Raw genomic sequence first — 21,266 nt, forward strand, 5'->3', positions numbered from 1 at the left:
GATGAGAGTTCAAGTTGAGTTTGGAAACATCTGGAGTCCCACTGAAATCACCAGTAAAATTATCAAATGTTCTAGTTCTGTGGCCAGATGCTTAGTTGAGCTTACTGCATGTAACTTCTTAGAATTTTATCTGTTTTGTATTTTAGAAATGTCAGTTGCTGCATTCCCAAACTCTTTATTTGCACTATGAGCCTATAGACTATCATTTCCCTTTGGGTGGATTGTTGTTTGACTCGTGAATGAAAAACCTCTTAAACCCCACCACTATTGAACGAAAATATTGAAATTGTATATGTAAAAAACATTTAAAGAGAAGAATATATTAGTTTTTTAACTGGGAAAGAACAGAAGTGATTGAATATTGTTAATTATACCACTGTGTGTTCAGAAAAGTAAGAAGCAGTCAGTTTCATATCAGTCACAGCACTTAGAAGTATCGTTATGTTGGATAAACCATATGTCCTGGAATTATTTTAGTAGGTTTCAGTAGTATTAACTGTAATTTCCCACTCGTTCAAATTATTTTTGGTGAATCTTTGTCAACAGATTGATCTGTATCTTTTAAATACAGATCAATAGGTTCCAAAAACCTACCACTTTTTGAATTCCTCAACATAAAAATCCTTAAAATAAAGGCTGTCTCTTTAAAAGAGAAAAAAAAAGAAGTAAACAGTTTAACTTTATAGGGTTATTTATTAATTTTTTTTACATCTTTATTGGAGTATAATTGCTTTACAATGGTGTTAGTTTCTGCTTTATAACAAAGTGAATCAGCTATACATATACATATATCCCCATACCTCCTCCCTCTTGTGTCTCCCTCCCACCCTCCCTATCCCACCCCTCTAGGTGGTCACAAAGCACTGAGTTGATCTCCCTGTGCTATGTGGCTGCTTCTACAGGGTTATTTATTAATCTTGCTGGAAATGATTCCCATGATTTTGAGAATGGAGACTCCATACTTCTCTTTAGATCCTTAGTAACAGGTTTAGAATATGGGAAACCCAAATTATACTAATCTCTTGATTCCACAAAAGTAGATTCCCTTCTTTGTTCTGCAGTATTTCACCAATGTGATTGTTTTTTATAAATATTGTGAGAATAAACTAACAAAGTAATATTTGGAAAGTTTTTCGAGCCCTTCGGACCACTTGTGACATCAATAATGGCAGGATTCTTTCCAAACCACAAGTTTTTCCTCTCAAAACTCTTCTCTATTTTTGTACCATCATTGCCTCTTCCTCTCTATTTTTTTTTTTTTCTTTAGACATCTTTATTGAAGTATAATTGCCTTACAATAGTGTGTTAGCTTCTGCTTTATAACAAAGTGAATCAGTTATACATATACAATAGGTTCCCATTTCTCTTCCCTCTTGCATCTCCCTCCCTCCCACCCTCCCCATCCCACCCCTCTAGGTGGTCACAAAGCACCGAGCTGATCTCCCTGTGCTATGCGGCTGCTTCCCACTAGCAATCTATTTTACATTTGGTAGTGTATATATGTCCATGACACTCTCTTACCCTGTCCCATCTCACCCCACCCCCTCCCCACCTCTCTATTTTTAATAAGATTTCAAACTATGAAATGCATGGTTATTGTAGGAAATTTGAATAATAAATAAAAGTAAAAATACCCATAATTCGATCAATTTTTCCTCCAGAAGTTTGATGAAATAATTGCAGTCTGAACAAGATACGTTACTTTTTTTTTCAATGCTAGGAAAAAATCTTTAAAAGAATTCACGCATGCAAAAAAAAAAAAAAAAGAATTCACGCAGGCTTTTGACAAATTTGGTTAACACTCATGGACCATTTTATGGTTAATTGCATCCACTGGGAAAGCAATAGAAGTACTGCCTCACAGATACAGTTGAATTCAGAAAATTAAATGCTAGCATGATTTCACTCCATTGTAGGTATTTCTTCTTCACAAATATCATTTTAATAGATGTGTCAATGATAGCTATCACTTATAGAAAGCCTTACTTAATGATATAATCTTTACATCAACCATAACAGTAAATTAGCACTAGCCTCACTTTACAAAACAAAGGTTTGAAAGCAACCTCATAGCTCTTAGGTGGTGAAGTGAGAATTTGAGGGGATTTGAACACTGCTCTCTCTGCTTCCAAAGGCATCCTTTCCACTACAGTCCAACACCTCACCATGAATATCATAATCTGCTTAACTAGGTCCTGTGGTTGGGCATTTCAAATGCTCCCCCCACCTTTTTTCTTTTTTTTTTTAAACTAAAATCAATAATGTTAGAAGTAATATCTTGGAGTATGAAACTTTGTTGTTATGATTATTTCCCCAAAATAGAACTTAAAATCTGGATTAGTGTGTTAAAGGCAGGAATATTTTTAAGGCAATTTGTACACATTGTTAATTGCTTTCCTCAGTGAGACTGTTCAAATTATAATCCAGTCAGCAGAGCATGAGGCTTCCTGCTCCACTGTGCTCTTTATAAAAATCTTGGTTAATTTAATAGATCAAAATTGACTCTTTGTTGCTAAGTTTAAAATTGTTTTGGTTGCTATAATTAACTGTGTTTTAATACATCAATTCTCCATTCTACAGAGTGAAGGCTGGCTAAGTCTTTGAACTAGAAATGGGAAGATAGGGGAATGGTCTTTAGACTTTTTATTCCCTTTATTCATTCAATGGTTATCTAGTTCCTATTCTAGGTCAGGCATTGTGCTAGTGTTCAGGATATAAAGATGAAAGCCCATCCCTGACCTCAAAGAGCTTGTGAACTAGCAAGAGAAACAGACATAAATAGACTGTAGTACAGCGTGACTGGCACTGTGACCAAAGTAACACAGAAGAATATGCTTTGAGAAACACAGAGGAGGGCACTTAAACCAGCTTCAGGGAGGTCCTAGAAGCCATTTTGGAGGTGCTGAGGGCTGAGCTCCACCTTGAAGAGAAGCAGAAGTTAGCCAGCTTTTTCCTGACATCCCCAACCAGAATTAATTGTTTCCTCATCTATGTTCCTTTACTAAAATATAGTGTACTTACTTGTTTCCACGTCTCTCGCTTGGCTGATCTTCTTGGTGGGGAGGGACTATATCCCTCATTAGCTCAAGACAATGCCCCAAAATGAGTAGGAATGCAATTAACATTTGTTGAATTATTTTGAAATTCTACCCATATAGCAATTTCCTCCCATACCTTCCTCTTGACATTTATATAAATATGTGTGGTTTTTCTTTATATTGTAAAAATAATACTGTTCATCACATACCCATCAGAATGGCTAAAAGGAAAGCATGGAAAATGACAAGTGCTGGTGATGGATTTGGAGCAACAGAAATGCTCATACATCACTGGAGGCAGTAGAAATTGGTACAGCCACTTTGGAAAAGTGGCAGTATCTATTAAAGCTGGGTTATACCTCATAAGCCAACAATTTCATTCCTAGAAACAAGTTCAACACAAATGCATGCATATGTTCACCACAAAGCATATTTTCACCAAAAGCAGCACTACTGATAGTAGCTCCAAACTAGAAAATACACAGAGGCTCATCAGCAGTAGAATGGATAAACTTATTGTGGTATGGCCACACCGCAAGGAAAAGGAATCTACACTTAACAATATGAAGGAATTTCATAAGAATAATTTTGAGGGCAAAGAGCTAGTTTTTTTTTTTTTAAGCACTTATTGGATGATTACTTTTATATAAAGAATAAAAATAGGCAAAACTATTCTATGCTATAGAAGTCAGGAAAGGTCGGTTAGAAGTGGAGGGTTAGTCACTGTAAGGGAATAGGCATGGAGAGCTTCTGGGGGTGCTGGTAAGGTTCTGTTTCTTGATCTGGGTTTTGGTTACACCTGTATATTCGGTTTGTGCCCTTTTCTGTATATGTATTATACCTAAATAGTTTTTTTTTTAATATGTCTTACTGGAGAGAAAGCTAGAAAATACATAATGTTTTAAAATTTTTAAAACATCCATAATCTACTACCTAGAAATTACTATTAACATTTTGGATTATTTCCTTCTAGTCTTTTTTTGAAGCCGCAGTGCTTGTGCCATCTCCTCCCCCTCTCTGCTTCCCACATATCTACACACACATTTTACTAAATTAGGTTCATTCCTATTTAGTTTTACTTCTGGTTTTTTATTTTTACTTAAAGTTAATCCATATTATCAAATATTCGGGGCTTCCCTGGTGGCACAGTGGTTAAGAATCTGCCTGCCAGTGCAGGAGACATGGGTTCTATCCCTGGTCCGGGAAGATCCCACATGCCTCGGAGCAACTAAGCCTGTGTGCCACAACTACTGAGCCTGTGCTCTAAAGCCCGCGAGCCACAACTACTGAAGCCCGTATGTCTAGAGCCCGTGCTCTGCAACAAGAGAAGCCACCGCAATGAGAAGCCCGTGTGCAGCAACGAAGACCCAACACAGCCAAAAATAAATAAATTTAAAAAAAAATAAAATTCGTTGCAAGCATGTTTTTAAGCTGCTGCAATGTATTCCATCAAATATATATATGTAATATATGGTGTGTATATATAAAATATAATATCATAAATTCCTGGAAGAGAGTTGTGTGTGTGTGGCATGTATATATATGAAATATTCCTAGTATATAATAACATATTCCTAGAAGAGAGTATGTGTTTGTATACACACACACACACACAAACACGTATAAGCTACTGAGTCATGAACGTTCTATAAGCTCTGCCTTCATTCTGCATTTCCTTCCAGAAAGGTTGCATCCCACTGGCAAGGTTGTTAGAGCTCCTTGTATCACAGTCCAACCCCAGGTCATTTATTATTATTTTTATTCGTTGTTAAAATGGTGGAACTTAAAACAGGACTAAGGAATCCGCGGTTTTGCACCTGGCTAGGCGCTCCGCAGGAATGGGCTCTCCCGCACTCCTCTCCCTTCCAGGGAGCCCCACGCCTCGGCCAAGCAGGGCGGCCGCGCGTGCGCCCGGGCCTCCAGCGCCCTCGCCGCCCGGTTGCCGTGGGAACCTCAGAGCACCACAGCACCCGAAGACGCAGCAGTGAGCGGTACCAACAGAGCATGGAGCTGCCAGATCCGGTCCGCCAGAGGCTGGGAAACTTCAGCCGGACCGTGTTCAGCGACTCCAGCCGGACCGGGCCGGAGTATAACGAGGGTCCGGGTGAGTGGCGGAGTTCCCAGCGCAGGGCTTGTGGCCCTCGGAAGACCTGGCGCGAGTTTTGGAGCGGCCGGATTTTGCCCAGACCTAAGATGGCGGTTTCGCCTTCAGCTAGTTCTCCGCAGTGCGGGAAGCTCCTTGGAGGAGGGGCCAGGCCGAGGGATGGCGCTGAGATGGGGACCAGATACCCCGGCCCAGTAACCCAGCCGGTTCCGGGTTGATAGTGCTGCGGCCTGGCCGGCTAATTGCAAGCGGGGCGACTGAGATGGCGCCGGCCTTCCTCAAAAAAGAATATAAAAGCCGCCTTCGCAGCACGCGTCCGGTCCCTTGCCCTCCAAGAAGGCTGAGAAGGCCGACTTTGCTTTTCCTCTACGGCATTCACCCTGGCTTTTCTGGCCAGGGTGGAGTGGAAACAGCCCAGGCAATCTCCTCTTTCCACTTACTATCCCCTACCCCAGTAAAATATCTTTTCCTTTTCTCCTTTCCTAGCAGAACAAGTACTTTCCACCACAAGTCCATTTTCTGGCAGAAGACATGGAAAGAAGTTTTATTTTAAACGCTATCCAATCCAGAGTGGCACCTGCCACTCTAGCAACGCCTTCAACAAAACTCGCACTCTCCCTGCCTTCTCCTTCCCGTTCCCTATTTATACCTCTTGCCCTAAATCAAGTAACAAAATACCACGATGCTACATTCAACATGACAAGTGACAACGCAGTTTTCTGCAAAACAGTTTCCCTCTCTTAAATCATGATAGACAACATACTGTCAACCAAACCCACGCAGCTTTTATCACTGAACTGTGCTGGGAAATAGAAATCTTTTCCTCTTGCTTGGTTTAGGGATTTTTTAAAGGGGGCCAAGAAAAGTCATTTCCCATCGTTTCAAATTTTCACCCTGATTACTTGCCTGTCCTCTCAATTTAGGCCTGGTCTTGATTTAGGATGTACAGAGAAAAACATAATGTGAAAAATTAGGTTATTACGTTTTTGATTCTAAAGCCAAGGCACTAAAATCTGATGATGTAAAGTATCAGGGGTTTTCTGTAAAGGGTCAGATAGTAAATATTATAGAACTTGCAGGCCGTAGGTCTCTGTGGCAGTCATAGGTAATGGTAATTGAATAGACATGGCAGTGTTCCAATAAAGCTTTATTTATGGACACTAAAGTTTGAATTTCATGATTTTCAGTGTCACAAAATATTATTATTCTTTGATATTTTTTCCTCAACCATTTAAAAATGTGAAAAAACATATTTAGCTCACTTGCTATACAAAAACAGGCAGCTGGCTGGTAGTTTGCCCACCCCTGATTTATATTACATAATATTTTAATTTAAATTCCGTTTACAGAAGTCAACTTGTACTTTTGCAGAATTTAGTAAATTCATGTCTTGTGCTTTCAAGGTTAACTTACATATTAACTTGATTTTCAACTGCATGATGGTAAGTTTGATCTGCTGAAATATAGACATAGCATAACTCTTAAGATGCTCATGTACAAAATTCTTAACATAAAAACTTCTTTGCAAAATTTGACGACAGTGTTTGCTCTAAAGGTATTAGAATTTTCAGCTTAACTAATTTACCACATTTTTCCACATTTTCTTCCTTGTGGATCTGAATTAGGTTTGATTATTTGCACTGTAATTGCAAGCGTGTATTATGACCGCAGCTGACCAAGAGTTGTACTATTGTTATGAGAAAATCCTAGGCAAGTGAGTTACCTTCAGATTTAACAGACTGTAAGAATGCATTCCTTTATCAGTGGTAATTTAATAAATGGGTGCAAGCAAAAGTAGACATAATAATCAGAGATATTCTTGGAGCTAAAGGAAAAACCTTGCTGTGAGAGACCATGATTATCTTATATTTTAAAACTGTTAAACGATAGATATAAAATACTCAGATGCGGAGAAAAAGACATAAAAATCTGTTTTTAAGAAATTTATTTTAGGGGCTTCCCTGGTGGCGCAGTGATTAAGAATCTGCCTGCCAATGCAGGGGACACAGGTTCGAGCCCTGGTCCGGGAAGATCCCATATGCCACGGAGCAGCTAAGCCCATGTGCCGCAACTACTGAGCCTGCGCTCTAGAGCCCGCAAGCCACAACTACTGAGCCTGTGTGCCAGAGCTACTGAAGCCCACGCGCCTAGAGCGAGAGCTCTGCAACAAGAGAAGCCACCGCAATCAAAAGCCTGCACACCGCAACCAAGAGTAGCCCCCGCTAGCCACAACTAGAGAAAGCCCACATACAGCAACGAAGACCCAACACAGCCAAAAATCCATAAATAAATAAATAAATTTTAAAAATATATTTATTTTAGAGCCTTTGTAAATTCTTTCATTTAGAGCAGTGGATTTCAAAATATATATCTGCTCTTAAATTGTTGGAATTTAGTCAAATTTAGGATGCATTTGTAGGGCCCAATTTTAAAAATCAAATTCTTAATTTAGGACCCTTCTCCCTTATATGAAAGCAAAAGGTACTATGTAATCAGCCTTAGATAAATGAAACTCATGTATCACGAACGGCTACACTGGTAATGCCCTTATAATAGTATGTTTTCATTCATTCATTAATGAATTCATTCTTTCTGCTTATGCATATTTGGTATTTTCCATGTGTAAAGCAAGATGCTAGGTTCTGTGAGGGCCTCAAATTTGGGTAGAATGTGGTCTGTGCTTACAATGAGCCTGTGTATAAGTAAAAGAGAAGGAAAAAGGACTCATTTATTGAGTGCCTGCTAAGTGCCAGGCATAGTGCTAGGGTGAAGTAATTTATATTATCTTTAATCCTCACAAGCACCCTGTGAGGTAATTTTAATGTTACTGTTTTACAGGTGAATAAATTAAGGCTCAAAGAGGTTAAATAATTTATTCCAAGTCTGGCATCTAGAGTTCTGAGGGAGTTTGGGGAACTCCGGGTTTACTTGGACTCCAGAGCTCATTGTCTCTTCAGTAACCAGATTGTGTCTCAAGTGAGGGGAGTGTGGCTCTTTGCTAACACTTCTTACACACAGGTTAGAGTGATAAGTACCTAGAGGGAAAAGAGATTTCTGCTGGAGTGGGGGAATGGGCTCGAGAAAGGATTTATGGAAAAAGTGGCATTGAATTGGATATGAATGAACAGGTAGGATTAGGATATGCTGAAAAGGGGTGTCTGTTTAATTATAATTTGGGGAGATTAGATTTTGCATGAGATTAGTTTATATGTGAGAGATTAGTTGTTATGTATTTTATGTGTTCATTTCATAGGCTCTTTACACAGAACTCTACAGAGGAGGTAATGATGATTGTTATCTGCTCAATAGGATTCATATTGATATTCCACATTTAATTTATACCAGTAGTATGCAAAAAAGTCAGCAGACTGTAATGGGAAAATGATACAGTAATTGAAAAATATGAAACATACCCCCAAGTAGCCAACATAGGAACTAAATAGTATTATGATGACTATTTCCTTTCACTGTCAATGATTATAAATAGGCTTAAAATTTGGAGTTTCGTTAAGCTGATGCTATGGTTATTAATTCTAAGGAACTAAAGGACGTATAGGGCAGAGACCAGGGTTAAGAGTTTGTTCCTTTTCTCTCTCTTTCTTCCGTAGATAATGAAATGGTTTCCAGTTTGGCATTGCAGATGTCACTTTATTTTAACACTTATTTTTTCCCACTTTGGTGGGTGAGCAGCATTATGATGCTTCAGATGAAGGTAAATCTACACTTTTACTACTTCTGCTGAGGTCTCTTGTGCCATCCCTGGCATTGTTACATTGTCAATAAAGTTAAAGTTCTTCATATTTTTTTAAAATCTCAGGTCAGTCTTACTATATGTGAAATTTTATGAACATGTTTATTTTTGGTTTTTTAGTATTCAATCTTGCCTGATTACTACAGATTCATTGTGGTCACCGTTATCATCCTAATAACCTTAATTGAAGCTATCAGGTTGTATCTGGGCTACATGGGGAACCTGCAGGAGAAGGTAGGCTCTTTTTTCCTTTCTCTCAGTTCTACACATAAATGCAGTAAGATTTTCCTAACAAGGAAAAGGCAGTGAGATGTGGTGGAAGGAGCAAAGGCCTGTAGTTAAGGCCTAGCTCCAACTTCACCACATCTGTCACTGTGGTCTGTTTGCTTAATCTCTTGAGCCTTGGTTTCTTCACATATAAAATTGGGGAAATATTTACTTCACAGGTTTGTTAGGATTAAGTAATTTATGTAAAGTACCTGAACATAGTAAACACTTAAGAAGTGATAGTTTTCCCTCTTCTCACCAGTCTTGAAAATACTTGGTCAATTAAACATGATTATTTAGATCCTGAATAAGAGAATGGGGGAAAATGATAAACTCATTTCCTCTGCAAGGCTCATGTTTTCTGAATCATCATGCTGCCTAAGCATTTACAGTTACCAGAATTTAGGGATAATCCCTAAAGATTTCTGTGTTCTTTCAGGCCCTTCATAAGGGCCTGTCCCAGCCTGTCCCACTGTATTTCTTGCTTTTTCCTAATCCAAGCATCCATTCCAGGTGATGTGTTGTTTCCCAGTCATACTCATTCCACATCTTTGCTTACTTAAGTTCTTGCCTCTTCCTCCTTCTACCCAACTTTAAAAGCCTACCTCCTTGAATTCTGTCTTTTACCTACCCTACTTACCCTCTTGTCTTATTTCTTGTAGCATTTAGTCTGTAATGCTAAGTGGTGCATTTCATTATTCACTATAGTATTCTAGGACTGTCACATAAGTAAGTTTTCTCTTCCGGTCTAGACTGTAAGTTTTCTGAGGACAAGGACCATGTTGTTCTCCTTTTGATTTACAGAGCTCAAAATGTATGTTCACAGTAGTGCCATCAAGTAGTATCACTTGCTTATGGATACAAACAGAAGACTGTACTTCACTGATCTGATACTCATCACGTGTGTCATTGCAGGTTCCTGAGTTGGCTGGCTTTTGGCTTTTGAGCCTTCTACTGCAGTTGCCTTTAATTCTGTTCTTGCTCTTCAATGAAGGCCTAACGAATCTGCCCTTGGAAAAAGCAGTACATATCATCTTCACTATATTCCTTACTTTCCAAGTTGTTTCAGCATTTCTTACCCTAAGGAAAATGGTAAATCAGTTGGCAACTCGTTTCCACCTCCAAGACTTTGACCGGCTCTCTGTGAGCAGAGGAGACATGAGAAGAGTGAGATCCTGTATAGAAGAGATTTGACCCAGTGCTGTTGAGTGAAAAATCTGAAAGATCATTCTAGAAAACTGCAGGAATTAGGAAAACACCAGAGGGCTAGCACGAGAAAAAGGATAAAGCAAGTGTTCTGAACTGTATGCTCTCTGGCTCTGAAATTCCAAGGTTGGGGGCAATGATAAGACTATTTGTACATCACATGAAAGCAGTAAATCAACCCTAAAGCCTACGTGTTGTCTACCTGATGTCAAATATCTGAATTTTTTGTTGTTGTCGACTTTTTCAGGTGTGTAAAAACCTGTATTGGTGGCATTACATCTTTATTGTAATATTTCTAGTTAGTACCTATAACTAGAAATGTGTATATTTCTTTTAATCTTGTTGGCTATCTATGTGTTGGCAGTATGTCTGAAGCACATGGAAATGCTTGTCAGTATTCTGATGTATTAGACTACATCTGTAAACTAAGACACCAGATTTTCATGTCTGCTAGGGTCTTAGCTGTTATACTGAGGTTAAGAAGAAACCAGGTGGATTATCATGCTATTTAAGAAATGTTTTTATTCTAAAATTGTTACTTTCATAAAACCGCATTCAGGGACTTCCCTGGCAGTTTGGTGGTTAAGACTTCGCCTTCCAGTGCAGGGGATGCAGGTTTGATCCCTGGTCGGGGAGCTAACATCCCCCATGCCTCACGGCCAAAAAACCAAAACATGAAACAGAAGCAATATTGTAACAAATTCAATAAAGACTTTAAAAGTGGTCCACATCAAAAAAATCTTTCAAAACAATAAATAAGTAGATAAATAAAACTGTGTTTGGTATTTATGGCGGTGGTGTGTAAAATGTCTTTACAATAAGGTATAAAATATTTATGTTAAAGTATCTGTAGGAATCATTCCTGTCTTGTACAGTTCTTTTGGGCTGTGGGTTTGTTATTTTTATTACAGAGTTTGCTTGGGTGTATCTGAACATTATTTTTAAGTGACTATTGGATTGTCTTAAGGGATATAATATTTTCTTTCCTATAGGGAAATGTGCCTTTATAAGTAATGTATTTTACTGAGAGATAGTTGTAGCTACCTTAAAAATCATTCTTTCTAATCTTCCTGTTCTGTAATTCATGCTTATTTTAGGATTTCTGTGCTGTGCCTTATACATTCTTACATTGCTTAATTTTTGAAAATGTTTTTATTTCCCACTCTTAAACACACCTGACCAGTCTATTTATGCTCTTTCTATTATTATATATAAAGTTCAGTCAAATTTTTCTACCCCCATGCACTGGCTGATTAGCCTTTCCCCTATACCAAAGCTGTCACTAGGTATATTCCAATAATTTGAAATTCAAAATAGAATTGTTTGGATAGTTTACTAAAACATATTTGTTGCGTTTGTTTCTAGATAGGAATAGATAGGTGAGTTTATAAGAAAGTATAAAATAACACTAAATCTACATAGCAGGTAAATTAAGGGGATGATAAGAAAGACTTTTCTATTTAACAATTGTTTCCAGAGTTTTATTTTAAATATCAGAGCCTCTGAAACATTTAAACTTTAATTTAGGGTTAAAAGAGTAATCACTAAAATGTTAAGAGTGATAATCAAAAATTTTAACAACTATAAAAATTGGGGGAAAATGTATTCAATTTATTAAAATTAAAAAAAATTTGCTCTAATAACCATATTGCTTAAAATACAGATATAATAAGGATGGGAAAAAAGAAACTAAGAAAATCCATTGAGAACATGACCAAGTTATTTGTTTTTTGTCTAAACAATAAAACCATGATTTTGTGTTAGGCTGAACCAATATTTTCTTTTGGAGTATAGCTGGTTCCCTATGTAAGCATACGAAAATCGAGATAGATATTTCCATGTCAGCACATTTGGAGTTTAGGCCGTCCTTATTTTTATTTTGTTTGAATAAGTTTGCCCATCCTTAATTCCAGTTACATCTTCCTCTTCAGGGTTCACAGCACTGTTCTGAAGTTTTCTAGTTAGGACGTTGAGCTTCACAAACACTTCACAAACACTTTGTCTTTCACATATTTTTTTTTCCAGGGTTTTTTCCTAATTATAGACAAGGTGGATGTGAATTTCTGTAAATCGGAATGATTTTTAAAAATTGGGTTTTAATCAACATATGTTTGAATGCCTTGTATGTACAAGGAAGAGTGGAGAGTTCATAGACAAATAAATGTGCTCCCTGTTCTCAGGGGTACAACGTTGGAAGTAAAGTCTAACTTCATCAGGGAGGTGCACTGAATGAGTTTCTACCTAATAAGCACCTGACAGCTGACAGTCCTTGGCTTCTGGTGCATCTCCTCTCTTTTTTCCTTCACTTGGTGTCCAGGATTAGCGCACTGACCCTTCATCAACACCATTTAGCAATCACTATTCCTCTCATTGTCAGAGCACAGGGAGGGACATGGGGCGGGAGGGGCAGGGAGTGCTGTTAAACACACTCGCTCATACGCCCATGCACACAATAATAAGACGTTTACTGTCTGGTGGAAAAAGCAGATGGGCAAATCAGGGATAGCACTGTAGGATTACAGAGAATACATAAAAGATGAGGAATCTGGGAAGGCTTCCCAAAGAAAGTAACACTTTGGGATTTCAAGACTGAGCTGGTATTAAGTGTTAGTTTCAGTATTAAGAGACAGAAGCAATAGTGACTCTGAGTACTGTTTCAGGTATTACATGTCGTTTGATAAAACTGGTGGGAAAGGTACACGAGAAGAAAGGACACCGAATAAGATAGAGAAGCTTGGGAGGAGCTAGTAAGCTAAAGACGCTAATATTCTGAATCCCTGAATAGTTTAAACAGTGAAATATCACATACATTTAAGTTTCAGAAAGATTTCTCTGAATACAATGTGGGAAATGTACTATAAGGGTTGGGCTAGAGGTAGAACTTGATGAAGCAACTTTGGAGAGAACAAACTGGCCTGGATAAAGTCAGTGGCAGTAAAATAAACTTGAGTAGAACCTATTAAGATTTTTTTTAATTATTTTATATTTTAAAATAGGTATTAAAATTTTTTTTCTAATGTATCTTTTTGGAGATTACACACAATGGTAAACAAAATGACGTACTCACTATCTTATCCACCCCCATCCCCTGGCCATTGTTAGATTATTATTAGACTTAAATAGAGCTCTATCTGAAATAGCCTTTTATAAATTTTGACATGACATATCTGAATAGTTCTTAATTTGCATCTGTGAAGACTATAGTTTTCAAAAACTTAAATTTTAAAAGAAATTGAATCTAGATTTTGATAGTAAAGGAAAGAAAAATCATCTATAATTCCATACCCTAAAATAACAAGTATTAGCAAATGTCCTCTTTCCTTGCAGTTTTCCCATTGTAAATGCTTTTTAAAACATAGCTGTGACCACCAGCACTTACGACTTTGCACCCTGCTTTTCTGAAAACATTATAAATTTTTACCTATCTTTCTACATAGTCAACATAACCATTATCTTAAATGATTGCACAATATTCCATCAAGTAGATAGACAGTAATTTATTAAACTTCTCTCCTATTGTTGCATATTTGGGTTGTTTTCTTCTTTTGCATGTATACTGTTGGGCCTCAGAGCAGGCTGCCCCAAGATATGCTACAATGACATATTGATTAGTTTGAATTTAAGCCAGTGGAGAAAAAAATGATATAGAAAAACACTCTAACCCCCTCTTTCCCCATGAAAGCAGGAAATAATCTCCCATGTGAAAATATCCTCCTTATACCAGGAGGATAGAAAGCATCCTTATCACCAGAGTTAGTAAATTCAAGACTAAGAAAACTCTGTAGACAAACTTTGTTACCTCTTCATTAGTCTGCTACCCCAAGCACAAGCCCCTTTAAATCTTCACAAATAATTGTTTCTTTGTCTAAAAATAATATATAAACAGCCTGCTTTGTTCACCTCGAGGATTCCATTTTTATGAGACCTCCGTGCATATGAATTAAATTGGGTTTTTTTCTTCCTATTAATCTGTTTGCATCAATTTAATTATTAGACCAAGCAAAAGAACTCCCCAATAATACATAACATTGTAATGAACATCTCATATATACAGCTTTTTTCCATATCTTAGATGATTCTTTTTAATTAGTAAGCTAGAGTCTCAGAAGTGAAACTGCTGGATCATAGGGTATGAACATTTTTGAGGACTCTTGATGCATATTGCCAAATTATAATATCCACTTTCTGTAATTCTGAAGATATTGCAATGAAAATTTTGACAAGGACAGACTTAGAGACCTTAGTCACCCACTCATCTTTGTGTTTCTGAGTAGCTACCACAGGAACAGAGTCTCCTAAGGAGGAAAAAAACTAAAAGCTGTGAAAGGAGAAGTGCAAAGAATTTTAAAAAAAAATTTTTTTTTTTTTGGATTAAGGGAAAACTGATAAGGGACAGGAAAAGGCTTAGGCAAGCTGGTCACAGTCAGCAACAGACAGATGTGACACAATAAAAACTGGGTCATTGAGTTGGGACAGCCCTAGGACATAAAAAGACTGAAATGAAGTAAAGCTCTGGATTACTTTGTTCTTGAATATTGAATTTTTTCAGAAGCATGGAGCATGAAATATTACAGTGATAAGCCAAGATTGGAAACATAGCCAAGAAAAAGAGGTCTTTAAGGGATTGTTTAAAATGTTCTGAAGGAATAATTTGGTTTGGTCTTAAACGGCCCAAAAAGTAAATTGACATAAAGCTTTTGCATAGCAAAATAGGCATGGAGGCAGAAAACAATGAGGCAAGTGGAATGGTTTATCCTGTAAATTCGTTACAATGTAAAACGTTAGATTTTTGCTCCTACAAAAGGTTTGTCAGCAAACTTTAATGCTGTATTTTTTAAGTGCAATTAACACTAATTTGTTATGGGTATACATCTTATTCTAGTTTTAAAAGACTGTTAATTTTAGGGTTTTCAGTCAACAAAAAAACAAAACTAAACAGCTAATCATTCTAAAAATCATTCTAAGAATCATCCTAAAAACCTCCTGTCCACTGCATACCCCACTCCCGCCACAGTGTTTAAGCCTTAAGCATTTAAAAACATTCAGGCCCTAGAAAAACGTGTTTAAAATCAGGTTTAACCACGACGTTTAAATTTATCCTGGTACTTACATAGATGTACATCTTTCTGAAAATGAGGCTAAGCATCGGTGCGTAATCATTTCAACCAAACTCAAGAAAGAATAAAACTCTTAAAAAGGCACAGACCAGAAGATAAATAAAACATATATTCTATAAAAAATTAAGACACTTGGACACTTAGCTTATCAACATGCTCAATCTAAATAAGTTCCACAGCCACACCCTTGACTGGAAAGGGCTTTCTAAGCCAGTGAGGTCTGTACAATCACAGTGTATATATCACAGCTACTTATTCGTCCTTCATTGTTCCACAAGCCTAAGTGTTTAGCACTTGGCTACGTTAAAAATGTAGACTTTTAAAAACAATAATCAACCAAGAATGGCCTTCTCTTTCAATTTTTCAGAACTCTAATAGCACTATATTTGGCTGATAGGAAAGTGGTATTATCGATTCATCTCTAAAGGGTTTTAGTTCCTGATCTTGAGTTATTTATATTCTAATCGAAAACACATTGGAGACACTGCTCAATATTATAGCTCAAAAGAGAAAAATGTTTGATATTCAAATTCAAATTCAAAATGCAAATTCAAAAAATGTTTGATATGTATATTTAATAATTATTTTATAAATGCTTGATTCATTAGTACCTAGAAGAACTAAAATCATCACTACAGAGAGTGGAAGTTTAGGACTTTGCTTCAATAGCTTTCCTAAAAAGAATAAAAGCTGCTAAGAGTTAAATTTTTTGCTATCCTAAAAACTAGAGCTCCTGATGCCCAATAAGCCCTTGCTAAGGAAGGCAGGAGAGCAGTTCACTGTTGATTATTTGGTAATTTACAAAGCAGAGCAGCAAAGGATATATTCATGCTTTTTATTTTTAGTATGCTATAATTTTGTTCTGCAAAGTAAACTTAATTTACTTAGCTCCAACGGTATGCCATCCACTATGCTTTGGTACTCCAGGACAAAAAGATAAATAGGATTGAGTCCCTGCCCTTCCAGCCAAGGGCTCGCAGAGGAGACAAATTTAAGGTGATCATCATGGCTTATGAAAATATTGTAACAGAGCTATGTAAAATATGAAGAAAAGTGAGGAATCCTGACTAGGAGGCAAGATAGTCTTTCAGACAGATGGAACAGCATAGACAAAGGCACAGACATTTGAAAATATAAGGCCTGAACAGAACCAAAAGTAGTTTGATATGATTAAAATATAAGGTATGTTGAGAAGGGCCTGAGATGAGCTGGAAAGACTGGCATCAGGATGTTATCAGTGTTTCATATAATAAAGAGTTTGAACTTTATACTGTAGGCAATGAATGGTGTATCTATATTGAAACAGAAGACAATGCTGCCATATTTGAAAATGATACAAAGCTGAGAGGGAGAGCTAATTTGATAGATAATGATCACATTTCAAAAGAATCTCATAAGAGGCTGAAATGCTGGCACAAATACATTTTACACACACATACACACACACATCTTCCAACCCACACCTCTCAAAAAATCAGTTCACTAATAATTAAGGAGCTCATTATGTGCTATTTTTCAAGGGAAAATATCTGGGTGGTCTTACGCGAGGACAAGCATATCTTAATAGAAGTATAATGACCAGATCATGGAAAGGAACAATCTCACTGTTCTCTTCCATGTTGCACTAGTAAATGTCTCATCTTTATTGTACCTTCCCTACAGTTATTGAGAAATCTAAAAATAAATCTAATCATGCCACTACTCTCCTTAAAATTCCACCAGACTCTCCACTTCCTGCAGCAGAACACCCACAGTCCTTTGCGTGGCGCACCAGGCCTCTTCCCGCCTGTCTGGCTCGTCTTGCCACCCCTCCAATCCTACACATGCAGCTCCTCCAGTGCACCATTCTGGATTTTGCCTCCGGACCTTTTCCCTCCATTCAGCTCTCAGCCTGAAGTAACTTTATCCACGTGGTGAAATTCTGCTTGTCTTATAATGCTTGGCTCAACTGTCATGTCCTCCATGGAAATGTTCCATTGTCTCCTACCTACTTCCAGGTAACACTTGCACACTTTTCTTTGTATCTCTGCTGCTCATCTTTTATGACTGTATCTAAAATGATTAATTATATGTATTTGTATATATGAGGTTCCTACTACTTAATTGTAAGGTCTTCATGGTAAATGTCTTATTCATCCTTGTATTTCCAGTGCTTACCACATTGTAAGTGTTCAATAAATATTTGGTGATGTTGGGGAGCAAAATTTGCCGCCCCAAAATGTCTCTGGCATGTAGATGATTTCAAGCTGAAAACAAACAAGGCCCAAAAGCCTCAGGAAGAAACTCTGACCTTCCGCCAACTGCCTAAAAAGAATTTAGATGAAGGGCCTGTTTCCAGAACGGAGCTATCGCCAGAGATACCTGCAGCGGATACGGGCCAGGTGCGGTGAGGGAAACTCTTAGAGATAGAGTCCACTCTGTGTCCCCTTGTCTCTGCACGGCCCAGCAAACATTCATTTAACAAACATTTGCCTTCCATCTTCATGTTAATTGCCTTCCTCCCCTATGATGTCCCAGACCCTTAACCCCCAACATCCCCTTTTTTTCTTTAACTGAAAATGGTATTTAAGGTGAAGGTTTCAGCCATTTTGATGATTACTCAGTTTTCCTGGGTCTCTCCCATGTACACGTTATTAAACTTTTGTTTGGATTTCTCCTGTTAATCTGTCTCATGTCAATTTAATTCTTAGACCAGCCAGAAAGAAAATTTCCTCCTCCATGACAGTGAACAAATGAATGAACGGACTTAGTTAAGGGGAATCAGTGTTGCACGGTGGTTAAAACCACGGGTTTTGGAAGCAGACTTATGCTCAAATCCTTGCTCCATTTATCAGTTTGGTCGAGTTATTTAACTTAACCTAATCCTTAGTTTATTCATCTTTAAAATGAGTGCTTATAGGACTTTTGCAAGAATTAAATGAGATAAACATAGTAGAATAAGCATTCATATATGGAAAATATTCTTATAATTTTATATTCTGAATTTCCTGGGCACTTTAATTCCTTCTAGGTCTTTAAACTCACTTTATTTCTTTATGGGCCCAGCAACTTGACCCTCAGGCTTGATCAGGCAGGGGTTTTGATTACCTCAATCTAAACTGATAAGACACTTACTGATAATGTATAATAGGAGCTATATCGGCTCTGTGTTCCCTGCACACTGAACGCAGGCATAAGGCTTGCCCTCCCTGGGGGTCCAGGTCCATTTGGGGGATCAAGTTATAACTGCAGAGACTCCTTGGAAAGCAAAGCTTTAAAAGAAGGAAATCAGATATTATTACAAGGATGTTTTTAACAAGCTAATGTATATCCATTGGGGACATTTCCACTACAATAAGGCACATCTAAGATTTTTTTTTGTTACACCTTTCTCTTGAGGCAGTATGATCTTAGAGTTGTAAAGGTCTTTAGAAGTCATTGCTGATGTAGGGAGGTGATATAGATACATTGTCTCAGGTGGCCAGCTAATTACTTTGGTGTTGTCCATGTGGGCTTAGAAGTTTGATCCTTGGCTTTCCCAACCAGAAACTCGATTTTGTTAGCATATCCCAAATTAAGCAGACTCAAAAGGAGTGACCACAGTAACTAAACTTATAAAAGACTGATGTACAAACCAGGGTACGAATTTATTCATTTATAATGCAAAATACAACTGCCAGTATATTTTTTTCCCATAGGAAATCTATTTAAAAAGCCAAATTATAATCATTAAAGTTGCTTGGTAATCATGAGATCAAAGAAATTGATGTTTGTGTCACCTAGCTATGATAACTTGAGGCACTCATCTCTGCTCTACAGGTATGTCTGCCAAGGAACTGACTACTTGAATTGAGGCTGATCAGGGTTCCCTCTCCCCAGGCCTGGGGGATGCCATGAGCAAAGTCAGGGAAGGCAAAAATTTCATTTCATGTTGTGTGTAGGGAATCCCATTCAGTGTATGTAATGTTCAGGCGTGAGCTGAGAGGAAGATAGCAGAAAGATGAGGCTGAAGAGACCAGATCATTGGATGTAGAAAATGGTAGGATTGACCAGGGCAGGGCAAAGAGTTATTAAGTGGTATTGAGAGCTCACCTGGGGGTGGAAACGATGGATGTGTGCAGCTATTCCAACCTATGCAATTGGGTCATTTTCTAGAACTTTCTGGGTACTCTTGGGCAGAAGGTAGATGGTTAAGTTGATCCAGAGTTAGGAGTATATGGAGCAAATGCAGTGGAAAAACAACAGTAAGAAGATTTTCAAGTATTGTTTGTAGTGGCAAGAGGAATGAGCCCTGAGATTTCTACTAAGTGAAACCATGAAGGATAATCAGCAGAAAAGGATAGGGCAGAGGTCCTGATGAGGTAGAAAGCAAGTTTGAATATCTGTCTCCACTACAGTTAATGAGCATCTTGAGGACAGGGACTACTTCTTATTCATTGTATCCCCAGTACCTAAGACCATGCTCGGCACATCATAGGCATTTAAGAACGTTAGCTGAATGTACAGATGAATAAACAAACAAGCCATGTTAGAACTCAGCTCCTGACTCCTATTCTTAATATACAGTAATTTCTCTAATAGGTAATAGATAATAGATAATTTCTACCCTAGAGGGTAGAAATGCCACATTTACTCATACCTAAATCTTTTTGGCATAAAAAAAAAAAATCTTAATTTTAAAACCGGTAACCACTCTTAACTAAATGTAAGCTTTCAAATTTTGACGAGACTCCCAAAACTAATACAAGTAATAGCTACCACCATTTAATTGAAGGTCTGCCATGTACCAGATGCTGTGCTAGGACTTTATCTCATTTGATTTGCATGACAACTCTGTAAGGCAGGAATTATTCCCATTTTACAGAAGCTAAAATTGGGACTCAGGAGAGGTTAAAGAACTTATTCAGAGTCACACAAGTAAACAGAAGACAAGATTTAAACCTAAGCCTGGGACTTCCCTGGTGGTGCAGTGGTTAAGAATCTGCCTGCCAGCTCTATTTACAATAGCCAGGACATGGAAGCAACCTAAGTGTCCATCGACAGATGAATGGGTAAAGAAGATGTGGCACATATATACAAAGGAATATTACTCAGCCATAAAAAAGAAAAGAAACTGAGTTATTTGTAGTGAGGTGGATGGACCTAGAGACTGTCATACAGAGTGAAGTAAGTCAGAAAAAGAAAAATAAATACCGTATGCTAACACATATATATGGAATCTAAAAAAAAATGGTTCTGAAGAATCTAGAACAGGACAGGAATAAAGATGCAGACGTAGAGAATGGACTTGAGGACAAAGGGAGGGGGAAGGGTAAGCTGGGACGAAGTGAGAGAGTGGCATGGACATATATACTCTACCAAATGTAAAATAGATAGCTCGTAGGAAGCAGCCTCATAGCACAGGGAGATCAGCTTCGTGCTTTGTGACCACCTAGAGGGGTGGGATAGGGAGGGTGGGAGGGAGACGCAAGAGGGAGGAGATATGGGGATACATGTATATGTATAGCTGATTCACTTTGTTATAAAGCAGAAACTAACACACCATTGCAAAGCAATTATACTTCAATAAAGATGTTAAAATAAAAAAAAAAAAAGAATCCGCCTGCCAATGCAGGGGACACAGGTTTGAGCCCTGGTCCGGGAAGATCCCACATGCCATGGAGCAACAAAGCCCGTGTGCCACAACTACTGAGCCTGCACTCTAGAACCTGTGAGCCACAACTACTGAGCCCACGTGCCACAACTACTGAAGCCCACGCACCTAGAGCTTGTGCTCTGCAACAAGAGAAGCTATCGCAACAAGA

General features: G+C 37.9%; 1 protein-coding gene across 1 annotated transcript; it reads left to right on the plus strand.

Annotated features, from left to right (window-relative positions):
* The first annotated feature begins 4,999 nt into the window (after nt 1-4,999).
* On the plus strand, nt 5,000-11,512 carry TMEM17 (transmembrane protein 17). Its single transcript, XM_036874084.1, has 4 exons — nt 5,000-5,142; nt 8,751-8,854; nt 9,014-9,127; nt 10,076-11,512. Exons 1-4 carry the CDS (start codon nt 5,043-5,045, stop codon nt 10,352-10,354), a joined length of 597 nt encoding a protein of 198 aa, XP_036729979.1. The 5' UTR covers nt 5,000-5,042; the 3' UTR covers nt 10,355-11,512.
* Nucleotides 11,513-21,266: the final 9,754 nt, after the last annotated feature.

This window comes from Balaenoptera musculus, chromosome 13 (assembly GCF_009873245.2).
Source record: "Balaenoptera musculus isolate JJ_BM4_2016_0621 chromosome 13, mBalMus1.pri.v3, whole genome shotgun sequence".
Classification (NCBI taxonomy): Eukaryota; Metazoa; Chordata; class Mammalia; order Artiodactyla; family Balaenopteridae; genus Balaenoptera; species Balaenoptera musculus.